We start from the raw sequence: 21,894 nt of genomic DNA, 5'->3' as shown, positions 1-21,894 counted from the left end.
CCATTCCTCAGACAACATGTCCATCCTGGGCCTCCTGCAGTGCTACAATGGTGCCACCCGAAGGTTGCAGGAACAGCAACTCATATTCCGCTTGGGAACCCTGGAGCCCAATGGTATCAATGTGGACTTCATAAGCTTCAAAATCCCCCCCCCCCCCCCCCCCCCCCCCACTACATCCCAAAATCAGCCCAGCTCGTCCCCACCTCCCTAACCTGTTCTTCCTCTCGCCTATTCCCCCCTCCCACCTCAAGCCGCACCACTATTTTCTACCTACTAACCTCAACCCGCCCCCTTGACCTGTCCGTCCTCCCCAGACTGACCTATCCCCTCCCTACCTCCCCACCTATACTCACCTCTACAGGCTCCATCCCTGCCTCTTTAACTTGTCTGTCTCCTTTTCACCTATCTTCTCCTCTATCCATCTTCGATTCGCCTCCCCCTCTCTCCCTATTTATTTCAGAACCCTCTCCCCTTCCCCCGTTTCTGATGAAGAGTCCAAGCCTGAAATGTCAGCTTTTGTGCTCCTAAGATGCTGCTTGGCCTCCTGTGTTCATCCATCTCCACACTTTGTTGTCTCAGCTAGTCCCTGTCTCGCTAGCCATTCCCCCCCCCCCCCCCCCCCCCAAGCCTCACCCCCATCTCCTACCCACTAACCTCATCCCGCCTCCTTGACCTGTCTGTCCTCCCTAGTCTGACCTATCCCCTCTCTAGCTCCCCACCTACATTCACCTTCACTGGCTCTAACCCCGCCTCTTTGACCTGTCTGTATCTTCTCACCTGATTTTTCTCCTTTGTCCATCTTTTATCTGCCTTCCCCTGTCTCCATGTTTATTTCAGAACCCCCTTCCCCTCCCCCATTTCGAAGAAGGGTCTCGGCCCGAAACGTCAAACTTTCCTGCTCCTCTGCTGCTTGGCCTGCTGTGTTCATCCAGCTTCGCAACGTGTTATCTCAGATTCCCCAGCATCGGCAGTCCCTACTTCTCTATTGTCTGAATCTTGTCGCATTTGAACCTGGACTGCTTTGCTATCTGAAGTCATGAATGGTGCTGAACATTGTGCAATCATCAGCGAACATCTCACAATATTATCTGGGACATTCTGCTTGTGGTACCTGTGCCAGCTCTCTATGTTCCCTACAACTACTTTTTTTAAAAATCCAACTTCCTTTTGAAAATTACTATTAAAACTGCTTCTTGATCATGTCATTCTCCCCCTGTCAAGGCTAGCTGAGAAATGCTTCCAGGTCTGATCCAACTTCCACCCTCCCACTCTGAATAAATATGACCCATCCCAAAACAGCTGTGGAACTCCATCTATACATGTTGTTGCGTATCTTTTCAAAACCCATCACTTTGGAGAATGCTTTCAGTCATTGCTCCTTCGCCTCCCTTTTCTGGTAGGTATTTGACCCTATGGGTTTCTGTTCTGTTGAATGAGTTATGCACATATAAGTTTGCCTTTTGATCACCTTTTCCTCCTGCGATAGTCTTTGTATTGGTAAAAGAGGAGACAAAAGCAAGAGAAGAGAAGTTGGCACTTGCCTATTCAAAATTGCTGTCTATTTTGCCTGCCAAGCACGTCTTCTGATGTGCAACGTTCCTTCTACACCAGATATACTTGAATTGATTGATCTGTGGAAGATTTTGCAGAATGGGCTGGTAGTATTGCCAAATGGCGATATCGGTTGTTTGAGATCTGCATTTCAGTTTGAAGCCCTTGGATTTGGATATAGAACATCTTCTGTGTTCAGCTGCAGTGGCCAGTTCCTTTGTTAAGTGTAACAAACGTGTTTTTATTCTTTGCCTGTCTGAATGCCATAAAACATTTTGTGTGTGTGGTTGTGGGGGCGTGGTGTGGCTATTGGAACCTTTAGAGACTGATTTGATTGTACTCAAATGATCCTCTGACAGGAAAAGAGACTGAGTATGAGAATTGAGTTTTCTCTCTCGTTTGCATTTCAAGGTGTTGGGTTACTCTATTTGTGCCAAGAGAGTCCTTCTGCTGCTTGCATGCATTGCCTTGCTTCACATTTTAAAAAAAAAACTTAAGGCTAAACTTCACAATTTCTTCAAAATGTGATTTGTGCTTGAAATGGACGTCGTGTTGTCTGCTTGGCTCTGTTGGTAGCACTTTTGCTTCCAAGTTAGAAGGTCAAGAGTTCAAGATCCATTCCAGAAAACTGAACGCAATGTTTTGGCTGACACTCACAGCAAATCTGGCTTCGTGCACAATTGTCGCTTTTGAAACACATTCTGACTTCTACCAACCATTATCACTTTGTTTAGCTAAGTGGTAAATTTATCCTTCATTCAATCCTCTAAAGGGTTCCTGTAGCATGCTAATACTTCCTTTTTTTTCAAAATCAAATGTACTTATCCTTTTTGTAAAAGCATCTCATTGCTGTGTGATCCTATGCACTGGTCTATCGAAGTGCCATGCCACAGTGAACTTGTTTGTTCTTTTCCCAAAATCTACCATGAGCCAGTCATGCCTTTGCAATCTTGGTATGAATTTTTAGTCTCTTTTTAAGGTGAATTTTTAGTGTTGTTGTAGACTGTGATGACAGTTCCCAAATCCAGATCCCACTGGTCTATTTGACCTGATTCATTACTCCTTAACACCTCTGACCCTTGTAGCCACACTCGCATACACACCTCCTATCTATATTTCAACAATTCCATTCCTCTCTTTGTTCCTTTTATTCCAATCCATTAGTGGACAATTGAAATCCCCCAGAACAGTCATTTTGTTGTTCTTACTTATTGTTTTAATAGGTCTGCAGACTAAATTGATTTTTAAAAAAATCTTTATGCTCCAGCCATCCTGATTGTGTCCCTTGTTAACATCACATGATGTTTATTAGTATTGTCACTTGAACCCCCCTTTTTGAAATGTTTCTTCCTTAAATATTGGATTCAAATATTTTGCTTTCTTCAGCTTGCAATCCAGTTTCTAATAACATTACCACGTCTAGATATTTCTGTAAAATTGATTACTTGTAATTCATGTCATCTCCGATTTCTCTTCTGCATTTGCTGCATGCTGTATGTTGTATTTTAACTTGGTGTCATACAGCATGGAAATAGACCTTTCGGTCCAACCAATCCACGCTGAACATAATCCCAAACTAAACTAGTCCCACCTGCCTGCTCCTGGCCCATATCCCTTCAAACCTTTCCTATTCGGATACCTGTCCAAATGCCTTTTAACTGTTGTAATTGCATCTGCATCCACATCCTCAGGAACTTCATTCCACATGCGAACCCTCTGTGTAAAAAAAAAAAAATTTGCCACTCATGTCGTTGTTAAATCTTTTTCCTCTTAGCTTAAAATATGCACTCCCGGTCCTGAAATCCCCTGTCCTAGGGAAAAGACAACTATCATTAACTCCATCTATACCCCTCATTATTTTATAAGCTTCAATCAGGTTGCCTCAACCTCCTATGCTCCAGTGAAAAAAGTCTCAGCCTTAAAAGCCTTTCTTTCTAACTTAAACCTTCCATACCCAGCAACATCCAAACCCGCTCTAGCTTAATAATCTCCTTCCTGCAACTGGGCGGCCAGAACTGGACACTTCCAGAAGAAGCCTCACCAATGTCCTGTAGAACCTCAACATGACTTCCCAACTCCTATCATCAAAGGATTGACTAACGAAGACCAGCATGCCAAATGCCTTTTTAAACACCCTGTCTTTGTGTGACGCAGACTTCAAAGAATAATGTAATTGCACCCTTAGGTCCCTCTATTCTACAATACTACCCAATTTTGGTGTCATCTGCAAACATACTGACTGTGCCTTCTATATTCTCATTCAAATCGTTTACACAAGTGACAAAGACGATCAAGAGCCGATTCCTGTGGAATACTGCTGATAACAGGCCTCCAGTCCAAAAAGCAATCCTCCACATTACTCTCTGCCCCCTGCCATTAAGCCAAGTATGTATCGAATTGGCACGCTCACCCTGAATCCCATGTGGCTTAACTTTACTAATTAGACTACCATGCAGAATCTTGTCAAAGGCTTTAATAATAATCCACAGTGTTCTGAGATACATTATGTTACTACTTTATTTACGGTACTTCTGAATCTTGACACATTTCCAGAGCTACTCAGGTCCTGCTCTCATTAAAACCTTGGAAAAAGGTGCTGAATTCCAGAGATGAGAGTGACTGCTTGTGGCATCAAGGGTGTATTTGACCAAGTAAGGTATGGAAACGGGGAGGGGGGAAGCTATCTGCTGGTTGGAGTCATATTTTGCACGTAGGAAGATTGTTGATTGTTGGGGGTCAGTCATCTCATCTCCAGGACATCTCTGCAGGAGTTCATCAGTCGTGGCCACAATCATCTTCAGTTGCTCCATCAATGACCTTCCCCGTATCTTAAGGTCAGAGGTGGGGATGTTAGTTGATGGCTACACAGTATTCAATACCATCCATGACTCCTCAGACACTGCATTTGAACACGTTCTGCTTCAGCAGGATCTGTGCAATGTCCAGGCTTGGACTAACAAGTGGCAAGTAACATGTGTAACACACAAATGCCAGGCAATAACCGTCTCTAACAAGTGACGATCTAACCACCACACGTTGACATTCAATGGTGTTACTGTCACTGAACCCCTCACTTTCAACATCCCAGGGATTACCATTGACCAGAAGCGGCACTGGACTAGCTGCGGTAAACACAGTGGTTACAAAAACAGATCAGAGGCTAGGAATATTGCAGCAAGTAACTCACCTCCTGATTCCCTAAATCCTGTCCGATAACTACACAGCACAAGTAGGAGTGTGATGGAATACTCTCCTCTGGCCTGGATTAATACAGTCCCAACAACACTCAAGAAGTTCAACATTTAGGCGTTGGCAATAAATGCTGGCCCAGCTCGCAATACCCCGCCCCATGACTGAATAAAAAGCAATACAGGACAAAGCAGCCCAGTTGATTGGCAACACCTCCACAAATGTCCACTCACTCCACCACAGACATTCAGTACACATTGCAGAAATTCACCAAGGCTGCACCCAATTTGGCCTACTGTGCATTAGGGAATCCACTGGATGACCACTTTGAAGAACACCTCTGCTCGCATGCCCACATGTCTGTTGTCAGCATGCTACAGTGTTTCTGTGAGTTGCAGTGCAGACTGAAGGAACAACATCTCATCTTCAGACTAGGAACTTTACAGCCTTCTGGACTTAATATTGAGTTCAATATCTTCAGGTTGTGAACTCACACCTATTCCTTCTCTTTGTTACAACTTGTTACAGGTCCACCCTCTCCTTCCCAGTTTGGCAGTTAGGCACTTCATTGTTCTCTCATTGTCATTCTCAATCTGCATCATCAGCACCCTCTCTCCCCCAGCACTCCACCCAACATTATTGCGCAAATGCTGTCTCCTCTACAATTCATATCAACTCTAATGAACGGTCACCTAGACTCAACGTTAGCTTGCCCTCTCTTCATGGATGTTGCCTGTCCTGCTTTTGTTTCTTATTTTCGTTTTCAGTGGTTCAAGAAGTCAGCTCACAATCACCTTCGCGAGGGCAAATAGGGATGAGTAATAAATGCTGGCAATGTTCACATCCCACGAGCGACAATAAAAAGGACTTGCTTTGAACTTTGCTTTGGGTGACCTGCCAGGTTAATTAGAAACACTTAACTTTTGATTTTGATTCTGTACCTTTTATTTTACAGCTTTCCGTCTCTGAAAATGCAGCACTTGATGAAGATGGAGATGACCTGACAGACAGTGAAGAGAGCCTTTTCTCTGGCCTGGATGATTCAGGGAGTGACAGCAGTGCTGACGAAGATGAGGATAAAGAAAGCAATGATGATAGTGGACTTGAAGAGAAGACTATTAAGAAGTGTAGCAAACAGGATGTTAAGGTGAGATACGATAGCTACACTTTTTCTTTGCTTATGAGAAGTATTGTTGTCTTGAATGTGCAACCAATATTTGGTTTCTGTTTGTAACCTGCTGTTTTCAGCAGGTAGGGTTTTATTTTCTTTTTATATCATCCATCAAATGTCACAATCGCTGGTCCTTCATTTTGTTGAGACCAATAGTGTATTTTGTGTTTGTTTTTATTTTTAAGCTGGAAGCTGCTAAACTGGCCTGGCTTTTGGTTTTGCCCTCCCTAATTCTCCAGTTAATGACTTGTGGAATGTTCTGAGGGGAAAGACAAATTCCAGTTGTAATAAATCAGCAAAAGGCATGAGAGGTCTGCGGAAGCTGTTCACGTGACTGGTGGCTTTGGAATTCAAGCAAGCTACATAGTTCAGTAGGTTGACCCACAATGCTATTAGAGGAGGAATTCCCAGATTTTGACCCAGTGATAGCGAAGGAACAGTGATGTATTTCCAAGTCAGGATGTTTGAAGAGGTACTTGCAGCAGGTGGTGTTCCCATGAATCTGCTGCCCTGGTCCTTCTAGATGGAAGTGGTTGTGGGTTTGGAAAATGCTGTCTGAGGAGTTTCTGAGGTGCCATTTGTAGATGGTACACACCACTGACACTCGGTGGCAGCAGTGGGGGGAATGGATGCTTGTGAATGTTGTGCCAATCAAGCAGCTGCTTTGTCCTGGACGGTGTCAAGCTTCTTGAGTGTTGTTGGGACTGAACTCATCCAGGCAAGTGGGGAGAATTCCATCACACTCCTGACTTGTACTTTGTAGATGGTGGGACAGGCTTTGAGGAGTCAGGAGGTGAGTTGCTCGCTGAAGTATTTCAGCCATGTGTTTAATGAGAGCTGTGATGGTAAGTATAGATGAGGAAAGGCTCAAATGAAGTGTAATCACTGGAATGGACTGGTTGTGCTGAATGGCTGTTGGTGCTGTAGATCTCTGTAATAAACATCCTAAGGTTCAGGCAGCTGCTTGGTAGAGTTCAAATATTCCAGGATTCTCTCTGAAATAAAGAATACTGGCAGACCCCAGTTGACAGAATCTGCGTAGGTGTACCTATCATAAATGTTGGATTTCTTACTCCCAAACAGAACAGAAACTGGTGAGATTTTTAAAAACACCTTTCTGGAGTGCAGGTCATCAGCAAGCCTGTCGCTAAGATCCCATCGCTCGTTGCCTCAATGAAGTGGTGGTGAATCTCTGAACGATGATAGTAATTCCCATGGTGCTGTCAGGTATGGAGATTTGGGATTTGAGCCAATGTCTCTCCAGAGTAGGATAGTGTCACATGAAAAAGATTTTCTAGGAGGTGATGTTCCTTGGAGCATCACCCTTAACCATCTAGGTGAAGGGTGTGGATTTGGGGAATGCTGCTGGAGTCCTGCAGTGCAGATTGTATCCATTGGAGCTGTTTTGTACAGGTGAGAGAGGGACTGAACATTTTGGTTAATGGATAAGATGGCAGTCAAGCTGGCTGTTTATACTCTGGATAGTATCAAGCTTCTTGAGTGATGTCGGAGCTGCATTTAATCAGGTATGTTGGGAAAGTATTCCATCACACAATTTACTTGTGCCTTACAGATGGTAGACAGCCTTTTGGAGATTTATTTGCTGTGCAATACCTAGCACCTATGCTCTAGTCGCAGTGAAATTTGTGCTACTCTCATGTCTTCACTCAAATGTTCAAAGGCATGGAATAACTGTCAATGGACTAAGCTAGAGTGTTAGAAATCTAATGGCTCAACTATCATATCTAAGGTTTCTGCTACTTGCTTGGGTTTTGTCTTTGGTGCTTAGCCCAATTGATTATGAAATATTCAGAATTTGACTGCATTGTGTGCACATATTCATGGCTTCAGAATTGGAAAATGAAAGATTTAGACAACTCTTGAGTTGCAAAGACTTTATCAGGTAAGTTCTTTTTGGAACTCAATTCACAGTCCCAAGTGTGCAAAAGTCAACCGACTTTGTGGACCAAAGCTTTTAAAAGTGAGAAAAATGTCTTTTTTAAAATTACCATAATTTGTAGATATACGGACTGGTGCTGAAGATTGCCGAGTAAAGTCTTTGGAGTTTAGTTTTCTGTTTTGCCACAGGCCTAACATAAAAAAAGGACATCCAAACCAAAAATAGCAAATTCATCCTCTCCCAGAAAGTGGGAATTAGAAGAAAGCTGGCAGTTTGGTTAGGTTTGCAAGGAAAGAAGCTCTCAGTCTGCTTTTGATTTGATTATCATTGTCACATGTATCGAGGTACAGTGAAAAGTTTTATTATGCATGCAGCACAGGCAGATCAGACGGTATAAAATGTACATAAGGGTAAGAGAACAGAATGAGGAATACGATGTTACAACTGCAGAGAATGTACACAAAGAGTGAGATCAACATTGAATTTGAGAGGAACTGAAAATAATAAATGTTAGAAATCACACTGGTCAGGCCACATCCATGGAGAGAGAGCAAGCTAAAGCTTCAAAGCTGAAGCCAAGTGTGGAAGGGGCAGCATTTACGTTACAGTTGGGGAGGGTGGTTGGAATGTAGAGTACTTGGGAGAAAGGATGTTGATTGATTAATCTGAATTACCAGAACGTAAGAATGGCAAAATAATGGTGCGCCTAACTGCCACACCTGAAAGAACAGACAGTCCCACTGGGTTGGGGGAAGGGGAGAGAGGACATGGTGCCAGACCATGTAACAAGTAAAGCTAAAAGAAAGGGGAGGAATGGGAATTGGTTCACAATTTGAAGGTGTTGAACTCGATATTAAGTGCAGAAGGCTATAAATTGTCTCGTCTGAAGATGAGATGTTGTTCCTCCAGTTTGTGCTGTGTTTCACTGGAGCTTTGCAGCATGCTGAAAAAAGATATGTGGGCATGCGATCAGGATGTTGTGTCAAAACGATTGGCTATGAGAAGGTCAGGGTCATGCTTGTACACAGACTGAAGATGTTTTGCGTTTGGTTTCTCCAATGTAGAGTAGGCCACATTGGGTGCACTGAATGCAGTATACAAGATTGGAGGATGAAAGTCTATTTAGGCCCTCGGATGATGAGCAGGGAAGAGGTGAAGGGGCAGGTTTTGCACCTTCTGCAGTTACATGGGAAAGTGCCATAGGAAAGGGGGTTGGGGTAGTGGTGGTGGTTGATGAATGGACGAGGGTATTCCAGAGGGAACGATCCCCACAAAATGCAGAGCAGGGACTGAGGAGAAGATGTGTTTGGTGGAGTTCTGCTAGAGTTGTCTGAAATGGCAGAGGATGATCCTTTGAATGGATGGCTGGTGGGATGAAAAGTGAGAACAAGGGACCCCTGATCACGCTGCTGGGAGTGATGGGAAGGGACAAGGGTGAATTCACGGGTAATAGATTGGATGCAGGTGAGGGATTTGAGAGGCCCATTCGAAAGTCTAATAACTGGGTAGAAGAAGAAAACATTGTGTTAGTGATTTTAACAGACTTAAAATTGAAGTTTAAAAGATCAGAATAATTGTAAAATATGTAAGGGCAAGTTTTGTAGAGGAGAGCTACGAAGTTACCACTAAGTTAATATGCATCAGCACGGTCTTGAAAATGTATCTTGTATGAGGCAACAGGGAGGCAATGTCATTGTGGTATTACCGCTGGACTGTTGATCCAGAGACCCGGATAACGTTCTGGGGACCCGGGTTCAAATCCTGCCTAACAGATGGTGGAATTGGAATTTAAATTAAGAATCTAAAGATGACTGTGAATCCATTGTCAATTGTTGGAAAAATCCATATGGTTCACTAAAGTCCTTTAGGGAAGGAAACTGCCATCCTTACCTGGTCTGGTCTACGTATGACTTCAGCCCCACAGCATTGTGGTTGCCACTTAACTGCCCTCTGGGCAATAAGGAGAGGCAATAAATGTTGCCTAGCCAGTGACATCCTCATCCTGTGAATGAATTTTTTAAAAAAATTGAATTCCAGAAGTTTTAATTATTAAAGTACCTAACTGCTTCCCATCTGAATCTGTATCCCTGAGTACTGAACTCAGAAAGCTGAACTGCTAACACAGTTTGAGTACCTGGGTCTGACTGATCTTCCACCCAAACTGATGTAACAATGACAATGATAGCAATCTGATGTTGTCAGGCAGGAAATACAAAGGAAATGTGCGAAGTTAACCCCAATTCTATCTTGTTATGGAGATAGTAGAAACTGCCAATGCTGGAGAATCTGAGATAACACGGTGTGAAGCTGGATGAACACAGCAGGCAAAGCAGCATCAAAGGAGCAGGAAGGCTTGACATTTCGGGTCTAGACTCTTCTTCAGAAGAAGGGTCCCAACCCAAAATGTCAAGTTTTCCTGCTCCTCTGATGCTGCTTGGTCTGCTGTGTTCATCCAGCTTCACAGTGTTATCTCAGATTCTATCTTGTCCATTTGAGCCCTTGATCTACAGGAACTGTTATATTTTGCTTTTGTTCTGCATAACCATAATACCTCTGTATCATATCAGTCTTTGTATTTATGTGTATGTTTGGGTTAAAGGGGAATATTGTTTAATCCTATATAGTAACTTAGTTGAGAGATAATGGGAACTGCAGATGCTGGAGATTCCAAGATAATAAAATGTGGGGCTGGATGAACACAGCAGGCCAAGCAGCATCTCAGGAGCACAAAAGCTGACGTTTCGGGCCTAGACCCTTCATCAGAGAGGGGGATGGGGGGAGGGAACTGGAATAAATAGGGAGAGAGGGGGAGGCGGACCGAAGATGGAGAGTAAAGAAGATAGGTGGAGAGGGTGTAGGTGGGGAGGTAGGGAGGGGATAGGTCAGTCCAGGGAAGACGGACAGGTCAAGGAGGTGGGATGAGGTTAGTAGGTAGCTGGGGGTGCGGCTTGGGGTGGGAGGAAGGGATGGGTGAGAGGAAGAACCGGTTAGGGAGGCAGAGACAGGTTGGACTGGTTTTGGGATGCAGTGGGTGGGGGGGAAGAGCTGGGCTGGTTGTGTGGTGCAGTGGGGGGAGGGGATGAACTGGGCTGGTTTAGGGATGCAGTGGGGGAAGGGGAGATTTTGAAACTGGTGAAGTCCACATTGATACCATATGGCTGCAGGGTTCCCAGGCGGAATATGAGTTGCTGTTCCTGCAACCTTCGGGTGGCATCATTGTGGCAGTGCAGGAGGCCCATGATGGACATGTCATCAAGAGAATGGGAGGGGGAGTGGAAATGGTTTGCGACTGGGAGGTGCAGTTGTTGGTTACGAACTGAGCGCTCAGTTCGTAACCAACAACTGCACCTCCCAGTCGCAAACCATTTCCACTCCCCCTCCCATTCTCTTGATGACATGTCCATCATGGGCCTCCTGCACTGCCACAATGATGCCACCCGAAGGTTGCAGGAACAGCAACTCATATTCCGCCTGGGAACCCTGCAGCCATATGGTATCAATGTGGACTTCACCAGTTTCAAAATCTCCCCTTCCCCCACTGCATCCCTAAACCAGCCCAGTTCATCCCCTCCCCCCACTGCACCACACAACCAGCCCAGCTCTTCCCCCCCACCCACTGCATCCCAAAACCAGTCCAACCTGTCTCTGCCTCCCTAACCGGTTCTTCCTCTCACCCATCCCTTCCTCCCACCCCAAGCCGCACCCCCAGCTACCTACTAACCTCATCCCACCTCCTTGACCTGTCCGTCTTCCCTGGACTGACCTATCCCCTCCCTACCTCCCCACCTACACCCTCTCCACCTATCTTCTTTACTCTCCATCTTCGGTCCGCCTCCCCCTCTCTCCCTATTTATTCCAGTTCCCTCCCCCCATCCCCCTCTCTGATGAAGGGTCTAGGCCCGAAACGTCAGCTTTTGTGCTCCTGAGATGCTGCTTGGCCTGCTGTGTTCATCCAGCCCCACATTTTATTATCTTAGTAACTTAGTTGATACCACTTTTGGAAGTTATTGTAAGAAAACATTTTACAGTTCATAAATGTTATTTTTCATTTTACTGAAAATCCTGGTCAGAATCTGTTCTTGTTAACAGTAATAAATAGAAGCAAATTTGCCAATTTTGGTGCTTGAATAAGGCATTTATGCTTTTTGAATGTCTCATGGAATAGTGGGGCTTGATTTCCAATGCACTCCCCCTGTCAGAGCTGGAACAACTCACAGAATTCACAAGCACTCGATCAATTATATATTTCTGAAAATAAGAGCAAGTTTAAGTTGTCACACTTGGACTTGGAGCTTGCAGGGCAATACATGCTGGTTAGATTTTTGACTCTGATTTGTTTGTTTTTGCATGTAAGTCTTTTATGAACTAAATGTTGCACTTGGCCATAATGTTATTAAGGGTCTGATTGAAGTGCAGTGATGTTACAATGTTCTGGGACATGGGATTAATCCACCCTCCGGCAGTTAGTGATGTTGAAATTTTGCTTTCTAAGTCTGGAATTGAAAGTTAGCCTCTGTAATGGTAACTATGATGCCATCGCTACTAAAAATCCATCTGGTGCCCTCGTGTCCTTCGTGAAACCTTGCCTGATCTGGTTCTACGGGATCAGTGAATTTGTTGGTTTTACTAAGCAATCTACTGCTTGTCTGTTTTAAACCAAATGTGCAGCATTTGTCTTATTTTGTTTTTGTTGTGTTTGTGGCTTTCTCTCCCAGAATCTTCAAGTAACCAGGAAGGGGGAGGGAGAAAACAATAGAAAGTTCTCAGAGTCAGATTGCAGTCTCCACCTGGAGCAGCCTGGGCCGACCCCTCCAGGAGATGAATATGAAGAGGACACTTCAGATGAAGAGGTAAGAAGAGAGCCCTTCCTCTTGCCTGCATGCTTAAACCTTGAGGTTACTGATGTATTTGCATCAATGCTTGGATGAAGTTTTTGGTGTTAGTTCAAAGCCAACCTGTAGAAACCTCATGGATGTTCAACACAAATCCTTAGAATGTCTTGCTATAGCAAAATGTTCCTATTTTTCAGTGGATAATGTTCATCTCTCTTTTTCTTTTCTCTCTCTCTCTCTCTCTCTCTCTCTCTCTCTCTCTCTCTCTCTCTCTCTCTCTCTCTCTCTTCTCTCTCTTTCTCTGTTGTATTGACATTTGAACCAGTAAGGTGAAATTCGAAACGTTAGCTTGCTTTCTGTGCGTGGATGCTGCCTGACTCGCTGTGATCTCCAGCATTTTTTAGTTTTCAAGTGAAACTTATAAATAGTTCCTGGTACCTTGTTCAAGTGGTGAGCCTTGGGCAGCATATGTTTGTGCTTTCAGTGGTACTGTGCTCGACTCTTAGTCAGAAGGTACTGACTTTATAAAGCAATGTGAGCATAAAATTCAGACCAGAGGAACACGGCGTTGTTTGTATAGAATGTGAAATTAAGTGCCATCTGTCCTTTCTGGTGGAGTTTAAAAGATCCTAAGGTGCACACTGGGGTGAAAGACAAAAATGAGGTGGTTCTCCCAGTATTTTGTGGGGCGGCGATGGCCTAGTGGCATTATCGCTGGACCATTAATCCAGAGACCCAGATAGTGTTCTGGGTACCTGGGTTCAAATCTCGCCATGGCAGATGGTGGAATTTGAATTCAACAAAATATCTGGAATTAAGAATCTAATGATGACCACAAATCCATTGCTGATTGTCTGGAAAAACCCATCTGGTTCACTAATGTCTTTCAGGGAAAGAAACTGCCATCCTTACCAGGTCTGGCCTACATGTGACTCCAGACCCATGGCAATGCTGTTGACTCTTAAATACCCTCTGGGCATTAGGGATGGGCAATAAATGCTGCTTGGCCAGTGACGCCCTCATCCCGTGAATGAATAAAGAAAAATAAAGGCATTTGACCAATAATTATCCTTCAGCTAACATCAAACATCAAATTGTGATCTGGTTGTTAAGGTCATTTATGTTTGAGCATTGCTATTTTCCTGACATTAAACAGAAAATATACTTTTAAAAGAATTGGCTTTGAAGGAGGTAAGGGTGTCAGCTGCTGGACGAAGATGACACTTGTATCCCTCTGTTCCCTCTGTCCTTGTAGTTCTTAAGGCAGTAGGTTGCTGTGCTGAACCTCCTCAACACCATAGTGCACCACCGCTACTGTCTTTGTTTGAAGAAAATGGTAGTGTCTTGCCTCTATTTGTTGCTGACAAGTTTTATTTTCCTGGTGTGCTGTTCCATGCATCTCATGCATTTGTGGCACCCCTCTGGAATCACGTGCTCTCTAGTCATGGAAGTGACAACCGCAGATGAATTCTGTCCGGCCCTCGGCGGGGGGAAGAAAGTCCAGTGGCATTGAAGCCTGTTTTTAAAATTCTGACTCTTTGTGATCAGCAAACCCCACTTGAAGTATGGGATAAAACAGGGACAAGCTTGCGCTCAGCACCTTGACTACTCCGAACAGAGACTGCTTCTCATCCATTGACAGCACAACTGCCTTCAGGCTGCTCGCTCTTTAGTTTCTTTAGGCTCCGTGCTGAGCCATGTCTCCATTTTGTGGCATTTCCTAAATAGTGACTGTGCAACCCCTTTGCATCTTCATCCTGGAATGGTGAGGCGTTTGCTCCTGACATCTGGTTTCACTACTGACGTTCCTGGGAGGATTTGTGTACTTTCCTGTATTGGGTATACTTCCTATGGGAATTGATGTCAACATTTAACCACTGGATTAGGTGTTCTTTCTGGAACGAATCTCCTTGGGGTTAGTGTTGCTTGTGTGACCTCTGGTGCTGAGCCTGTTTGCAGATTTTTGGATCTGTTTAGCCTAGTTTCTGGTGTTGAATTCCAATCTCCTCCTCCTCCTCCTCCTCCTACCTTATGGTTTGAACAGACGCTGTGATTTCTGTTGGGGAGCTAACTTCTGTCAAAGTGTCTACTGTTTAACAAACCTAGTGTGTCATTCTTGTAAACGTTTAGTCTCAGTTGTGAGCCTGGCCTGTCATGTTAGATAAATGCTGTCATTGTTAATACAGTCTTATAAATTGCTTTCTCCCTCATGTTTGGTGTGATGTGTTGGTTTTCTCTTTGACTACTAGTAAATGATAACATTTAATGTTTAGATATATCTTCGTCTGTAATGCAGGGAGATCCATAGAACTGTTTTGAAGTTTATAGCACATGAAGATCCCATTTGTCCTGTGCTGTTTGCAGCTTCTCTGCTAAAATGATGTAACTTAATCTGCACTCTCCCTATCCCTCTTGTCACCTTCTGCTTCATTTTTTTTAAAATGTTCTTCAAATGTTGTCAATAATCTTCATCCTAGTCGTTCTGTCTCTATGGACCGGTTAGCTGTATTTTGTGATGTTTCAAAGATCTTTTGCATGTCTGCAAGCCACACTGAACCATGTTCTGAGATGTTTTTAAATTTACAGCACTAAAAAAAGTGCTTTGTAACCCCACCAGAGGCACAAAGTTCAAACAGGAGAATCCATCATTAAGACGTATGAGTTATAGTAGGAAAGGTGTAGGGGGTACATGTAGGCCATAAACATGAGTTTGTGCATGTATTCCTGACTCTGTCTGTCCACTTTTGGTGCTAATGTCTGAATCGATTAGGGTACAAACTGGGGAGGTTTTGGCCTAATGGTATTCTCGCTGGACTGATAATCCAGAGTCCAGGTAATGTTGTGGGGCTCCTTTATTTATTTATTTTATTTACTTTTATTCATTCACAGGATGAGGGCGTTGCTGGTGAGGCAGCATTTATTGCCCATCTCTAATTGCCCAGAGGGCTGTTAAGAATTAGCAGAGTCAAGCAGATGGTGGAATTTGAATTCAATAAAAATCTGGAATTAGAATTCCAATGATGACCGATGAAGCCTTTAGGGAAGAAACCTGCCATCCTTTTGTCTGGCCTAAATGTAATTCCAGATCCACAGAAATGTGGTTGACTCTTCACTGCCCTATGGGCAATTAGGGATGAGCAATAAATGCCATCTTAGCCAATAATACTATCATCCTGTGAATTAATTAAACGAAAACGTTGTTGGGGTCACTGTCGCTGAATCTAGTTTTCAGTTCCAGGTGTATTAATGGAATTTAAATTCAAAGGAATTGAACCTATATCCCAGAGCATCAGCCTGGGCCTGTAGCTTACTCCTGCCATTGCCTCTACTATCCAACAATCTTCACCCAGTGAATGTTTTGTCTGTACATATTTCGATGGGGTGGGTAGAGATGGATTGCTGCTTCTCCCTCTTGATGTTATTTGCTTGAGTAAAGATTCGTCCATGTTAGTTAGATTATCCTTTGTCATATAAAAATAAGCCTTGCAATCTGGTGGGTAGCATCATAGAATCCCTTAAGAGTGGAAGCTGGCCATTCAGCCTATCGAGTCCACACCGCCCCTTCAAAGAGCACCCTACCTCTATAACTGCCTTTCCCATGGCTAATTCACCTAGCCTGCACACCTTTGGACTGTGGGTGGAAACCAGAGTACCTGGAGGAAACCCATGCAGACACAGGGAGAATGAGCAAACTCTACCTACAGTCACCCGAGGCTGGAATCAAACTCGGTCCCTGGTGCTGTGAGGCAGCAGTGCTAGCCACTGAGCCACTGTGATGCCCTATAGATACCGTGATAAATATTCTAGTTCTATTTATTAACAGAATTTGAATCTTGCAGTTGGTGTAGTAGATTTTATCCAATGATTAGCTTTATGCAGTACCTTATGCTGAATCAAATGTTCCAAAACACTGAATGAGATGATTATCAGACAAATGTTGACAGTAGGAAATGCACCATAACTGGACCTCTGAAACAAAAATCATAGAATCCCGACCGTACGGAAGCAGGTCATTTGGCCCGCTGAGTCAGTAGTTAGTAAAATTCTGCCAGCATTACTGTGAAGGAATTAATTTCTTCCTGTATTGCTCTGAATCACTTCAAGAACACCAACAGAGAGTTTGGAGCATTTATCAATCTGTCAGGATTCTACAGCAATCCACTTCAGATGGTTCAATGGGATGTACAGGAAAGCATGCCACGAGCAGTACCAGGCCAGGTGATTAGATGGTGAAGCCACTAAACAACGTAAGCAGAGAGTGACAGACAGAGCTAAGCGATCCCACAACCAACGGATCAGATCTAAGCTCTGCAGTTCTCTCACATTCTGTCGTGAATGGTGGTGAATAATTAAACAACTCCCCGGAGAAGGAGGCTCCTCAAATATTTCTGTCTTCAATGATGGAAGACTCCAGCATATCAGTGCAAAAGATAAGGATGAAATATTTGTAACAATCTTCAGCTGTAAGTGTCAAGTGGATGGCCCATCTTGGTCTCCTTCGGTGGTTCCCATAGATACCAGTCATCAGCCAATTCAGTTCATTCCATGTGACAGCAAGAAACAATAACAGGCACTGGACACTGCAAAGGCTGCTGGTCCTGACAGCATTCCAGGAGTAGTACTGAAGACTTGCTGTTCCCCCAGCCAGGCTGTTCCAGTGCAGTTACAGCACTGGGATCTACCCAACAATGTGGAAAATTGCCCAGGTATGCCCTGTATACACAAAGCAGGACAAATCGAACCTGGCCAGTTACCGCCCCATCAGTCTCCTCTCGATCATCAGTAAAGTGATGGAAGGTTCAGTAACAGGGCTATCAAGCAGCACCTGCTCAGTAATAACCTGCGCAATGACGCTCAGTTTGAGTTCTGCCAGGGCCACTCAGTTCCTGACCTTATTACAGCTTCGCTTCAAACTTGGACAGAGGAGCTGAATTCCAGAGGGTGAGGTGGGAGTGACAGCACTTGGCATCAAGTGAATGTGGCATCAAGGAGCTCCAGCAAAGCTGGAATCAAATGGTATTAAGGGGACAAACTCTCCAGTGATTTGAGTCATGCCTTGCACATGGGTCATGGTTGTGATTGTGGGGGATCAGTCACCTCAGCTCCAGGACATCTCTGCAGGAGTTCCTTGGGGTAGTTTCCGAGGCCACACCATATTCAGCTGCTTCATTAATGTCCTTGCCTTCATCATAAGGTCAGAAGTGGAGATCGTCACCGATGATTGCACAACGTTCAGCACCATTCATGTCTCCTCAGATACTGAAGCAGTCCATGTTCAAGAGCAACAAAATCTGGACAATATCCAAGCTTGAGCTGACAAGTGGCAAGTAACATTCGCATCACACACATGCCAGGGAATGACCATCTCCAATAAGACATGATCTAACCACCACCCTTTGACATTCAATAACGTTATCATTACTGAATCTGCCACTATCAACATTCTGGGGATTGTCATTGACTGGAAACTCAACTGGACTCATCGCAAAGACAGTGACTATGAGAGCAGCACGGCAGCTCAGTGCTTAGCACTGCAGCCTCACAGCGCCAGGGACCCGGGCTCGATTCCAGCCTCTGGTAACTGTCTGTGCAGAGTTTGCACATTCTCCCTGTGTCTGCGTGGGCTTTCTCCAGGTGCTCCAGTTTCCTCCCACAGTCCAAAGATGTGCAGGCTAGGTGGATTGGCTACGCTAAATTGCCTGTAGTGTTCAGGGGTGTGTGGGTTATAGGGGGATGGGTCTGGGTGGGATGTTCCAAGGGGCATTGTGGACTTGTTAGGCTGAAGAGCCTGTTTCCACGCTGTAGGGAATCTAATCTAAGCAGGTCCGAGGCTATGAATCTGTGGCGAGTAACACCTCCTAACTCCCTAAAACCTGTTCACCATCTAGAGGCACGAATCAGGAGTGTAATGAAATACTTCCCTCTTGCCTGGTTAGGTGCAGCTCCAAAAACACTCGAAGCTTGACACCATCCAGGACACATCACTTGAAAGACACCACATCCACAAGTATCCATTTCCTCCACCACTGATGCTCAATTGCGGCAGTGTGTACTATCTGCAAGAGGCACTGCAGAAATTCACCAAGCATCTTCAGACAGCACCTTCAAAACCCATGCCAACTACCAACTACATAGGAACACCACCCCCTGCAAGTTTGCCTCCAAGCTGCTCACCGTCCTGACTTGGGAATATTTCGCTGTTTCTTCACGGTCACTGGGTAAAATCCTGGAATTCCCTCCCTTAGGACACTGTAGGCCTACCTACAGCACATGGACTGCAGTGGTTCAAGGAGGTAGCTCACCACTACCTCCTCAAAGGCAACTAGGGATGCTCAATAAATGTTGGCCAGCAGAGACATGTACGCTCCATGAATGAATGAAAAAAAAGATTTATTTTCATTGCTGGGAACTGACAAGTGACCTGATTTAATTGCTTCACAGTTTTGGAAAATTGTCATGGTCAGTTTTGAACTTAGGGCCGGCTGTTTGGGGAAATGGGAGCAGGCTGAGAATGAAAGATTGAATAATTGGCTTGTGGGTGGTTGGCCCATAATAATAGCCGTTGCACTCCTACCTTGGGAAGTGTCTGTTTTGGCTAGGTTAGAAAAGAAGTGCAAACTCAGCACGTGTTTTTTGGTACAAGCTCTTCATGTTTGTGGCTGTTCTTCGTGTGGAAACGCGGTGGACATTCTGGAGTGAGGAAGATAATGCAAAAAATGTTACTGACAAGCGAGAGCTAAGTTGAGCATTTTTCACTCCCATTACCTGCCTCTCTTTAGTAATCCGCAGTTGCTTCCCTTGCTGAAGCAGGCAGCAATATCCCTTAAATTTGTTAGAAATATTTAAAACGGACCAGTTCAGTGATGTTATGACACAGCTTTGGAACGGATGGAACTTGTACTATTCTTTATAGTCTCTCAGCTATTGAATGGAAAAGGTTGTGCTCCTGAGATGCTGCTTGGCCTGCTGTGTTCATCCAGCTTCACACTTTGTTATCAAGGTCTGCATGTTTTCCTTCTTCAACTTTTAATTTCCTGGTTGTTCAGCTTGTCCCCTGGTTTTGAGGAGGAAATGCAACTATTATACCACAGCTGCTGTATGCTCTTCAGTTAATGCAGAGAGCCATGCCAATTCTGCTGGAAGTTGAGTGTCAATAACATGGGTGTGTGCATGTGTGTGTGAGATTGCAAGTGAGGAAGTGGATATATGGAAGTGGAGATGAGACGCACTCGTTGAGTACATTGGTTACTCGATAAGAAAGAATGTTTACTTTAATGAACACGATAAACAGAGAAGAGTTAATCTCAACATTTATAATGTCTTGTTTTATCAGAGGTTGTGATTGCAAGAGACCATTTCTCATTTTGAACTCTCCTAACTTCAGTCAAGCCCTTGGTGATCTTCCAGAGTTTGTTCTGTTTTTACATAGAAAGATTATGGCAAAATGTAACTTTCTGTTCTCTGCTTTGACAAACCTTGCAGTCAAAAAAGCCTTTTCAGGAGAGCAGTGAGAATAGCTCCTTCCAGCTGGCCCTGTCATTCAGGAGACTGTGCACAGGATCTTGTCCATCCTGCTTTGCTGTCAAGTTCCTATCCCTTTCAGAGCCAGGAAACTGTCAGCTTTCCTTTCTGAAAGTTTTGACTGCATGGTGTACACTTTGCTGGACAGCCATTTGTTGCTGACGGTAAAACAGTTACTCTGAAAGCAATATTTTTGTTGGTTTTTGTTTTCGACTGCCCTGCAGCTCCCTGTGTCATGATATAAAACACACTAAACTTTTCCACTTCTGCCTCACGGATTTCGATTCTCACTTTCAACCATCTTCGGAGATGAGTCCAGATGAAGAATCCTGGACGAGGCCTTGTTTTGCAGAAAATAGGAGGAGGTTTATGTCTGACTCTACCCGCAGCATGAGAGTCAGCCATGGTGTGTTCTGCAAGTTGGCATGGATGGAATGATTGTTTTGGTTTATAATTCTATCGTATGCCCATTTGTAACCTTCACAACATTTCCATTTAAGCTTCCAAACAAGAAGAGGCATTTTAATTTGTTGTACTGAACCACCATATAAACACTGTCCAATTGTGACTCAAACAGGAGAGATCCAAGTGGAAAATATCAGCAAGAATCGTGATATCGGTTTGAGGGGCTGAATGATTTATCCTTGCTCCTAATGATCACAGAAGAAAGGCTTGCATTTATGTAACGACCTTCAGAATCTCAAGATTGCCAATATGCTTGACAACCAATTGTAATTTTGAAGTCTGATTTCTGTTGTAATTTAGGAAACTTGGCAACCAATTTGTGTACAATAAGTTTCCATAAACACGAAGTGATAGTTGACCTCAATCGGTTTGTGATGTTGACAATGGGCTTTTTAAACATTCTTTCATAGAACATTACAGCGCAGTACAGGCCCTTTGGCCCTCGATGTTGTGCCGACCTGTCATACCGATCTCAAGCCCATCTAACCTACACTATTCCATGTACGTCCATATGCTTTTCCAATGACGACTTAAATGTACCTAAAGTTGGCGAATCTACTACCGTTGCAGGCAAAGCGTTCCATTCCCTTACTACTCTCTGAGTAAAGAAACTACCTCTGACATCTGTCCTATATCTTTCACCCCTCAATTTAAAGCTATGCCCCTCGTGCTCGCCGTCACCATCCTAGGAAAAAGGCTCTCCGTATCCACCCTTTCTAACCCTCTGATTATTTTATATGTTTCAATTAAGTCACCTCTCAACCTTCTCTCTAATGAAAACAGCCTCAAGTCCCTCAGCCTTTCCTCGTAAGACCTTCCCTCCATACCAGGCAACATCCTAGTAAATCTCCTCTGCACCCTTTCCAAAGCTTCCACATCCTTCTTATAATGCAGTGACCAGAACTGTACACAATACTCCAAGTGCGGCCGCACCAGAGTTTTGTACAGCTTCACTATAACCTCTTGGTTCCGGAACTCGATCCCTCTATTAATAAAAGCTAAAACACTGTATGCCTTCTTAACAGCCCTGTCAACCTGGGTGGCAACTTTCAAGGATCTGTGGATATGGACACTGAGATCTCTCTGCTCATCTACACTACTAAGAATCTTACCATTAGCCCTGTACTTTGCCTTTCGGTTACTCCTACCAAAGTGCATCACCTGACACTTGTCTGCATTAAACTCCATTTGCCACCTCTCAGCCCAGCTCTGCAGCTTATCTATGTCTGTCTGCAACCTACAGCATCCTTCGTCACTATCCACAA

General features: G+C 44.1%; 1 protein-coding gene across 1 annotated transcript in view; it reads left to right on the top strand.

Moving 5' to 3' along the window:
* bop1 (BOP1 ribosomal biogenesis factor) overlaps positions 1-21,894 on the top strand; it is a 160,599-nt gene that overhangs the window by 8,125 nt on the left and 130,580 nt on the right. The window contains exons 2-3 of the mRNA XM_048552036.2: positions 5,696-5,887; positions 12,527-12,661. Coding sequence (XP_048407993.1) covers positions 5,696-5,887; positions 12,527-12,661 — 327 coding nt within the window. The remainder of the gene's footprint in view (positions 1-5,695; positions 5,888-12,526; positions 12,662-21,894) is intronic.

This window comes from Stegostoma tigrinum, chromosome 2, assembly GCF_030684315.1.
Source record: "Stegostoma tigrinum isolate sSteTig4 chromosome 2, sSteTig4.hap1, whole genome shotgun sequence".
Classification (NCBI taxonomy): domain Eukaryota; kingdom Metazoa; phylum Chordata; class Chondrichthyes; order Orectolobiformes; family Stegostomatidae; genus Stegostoma; species Stegostoma tigrinum.
Note: the sequence above shows the minus strand (reverse complement) of the source record. Positions and strands in the feature narration are given on the sequence as shown.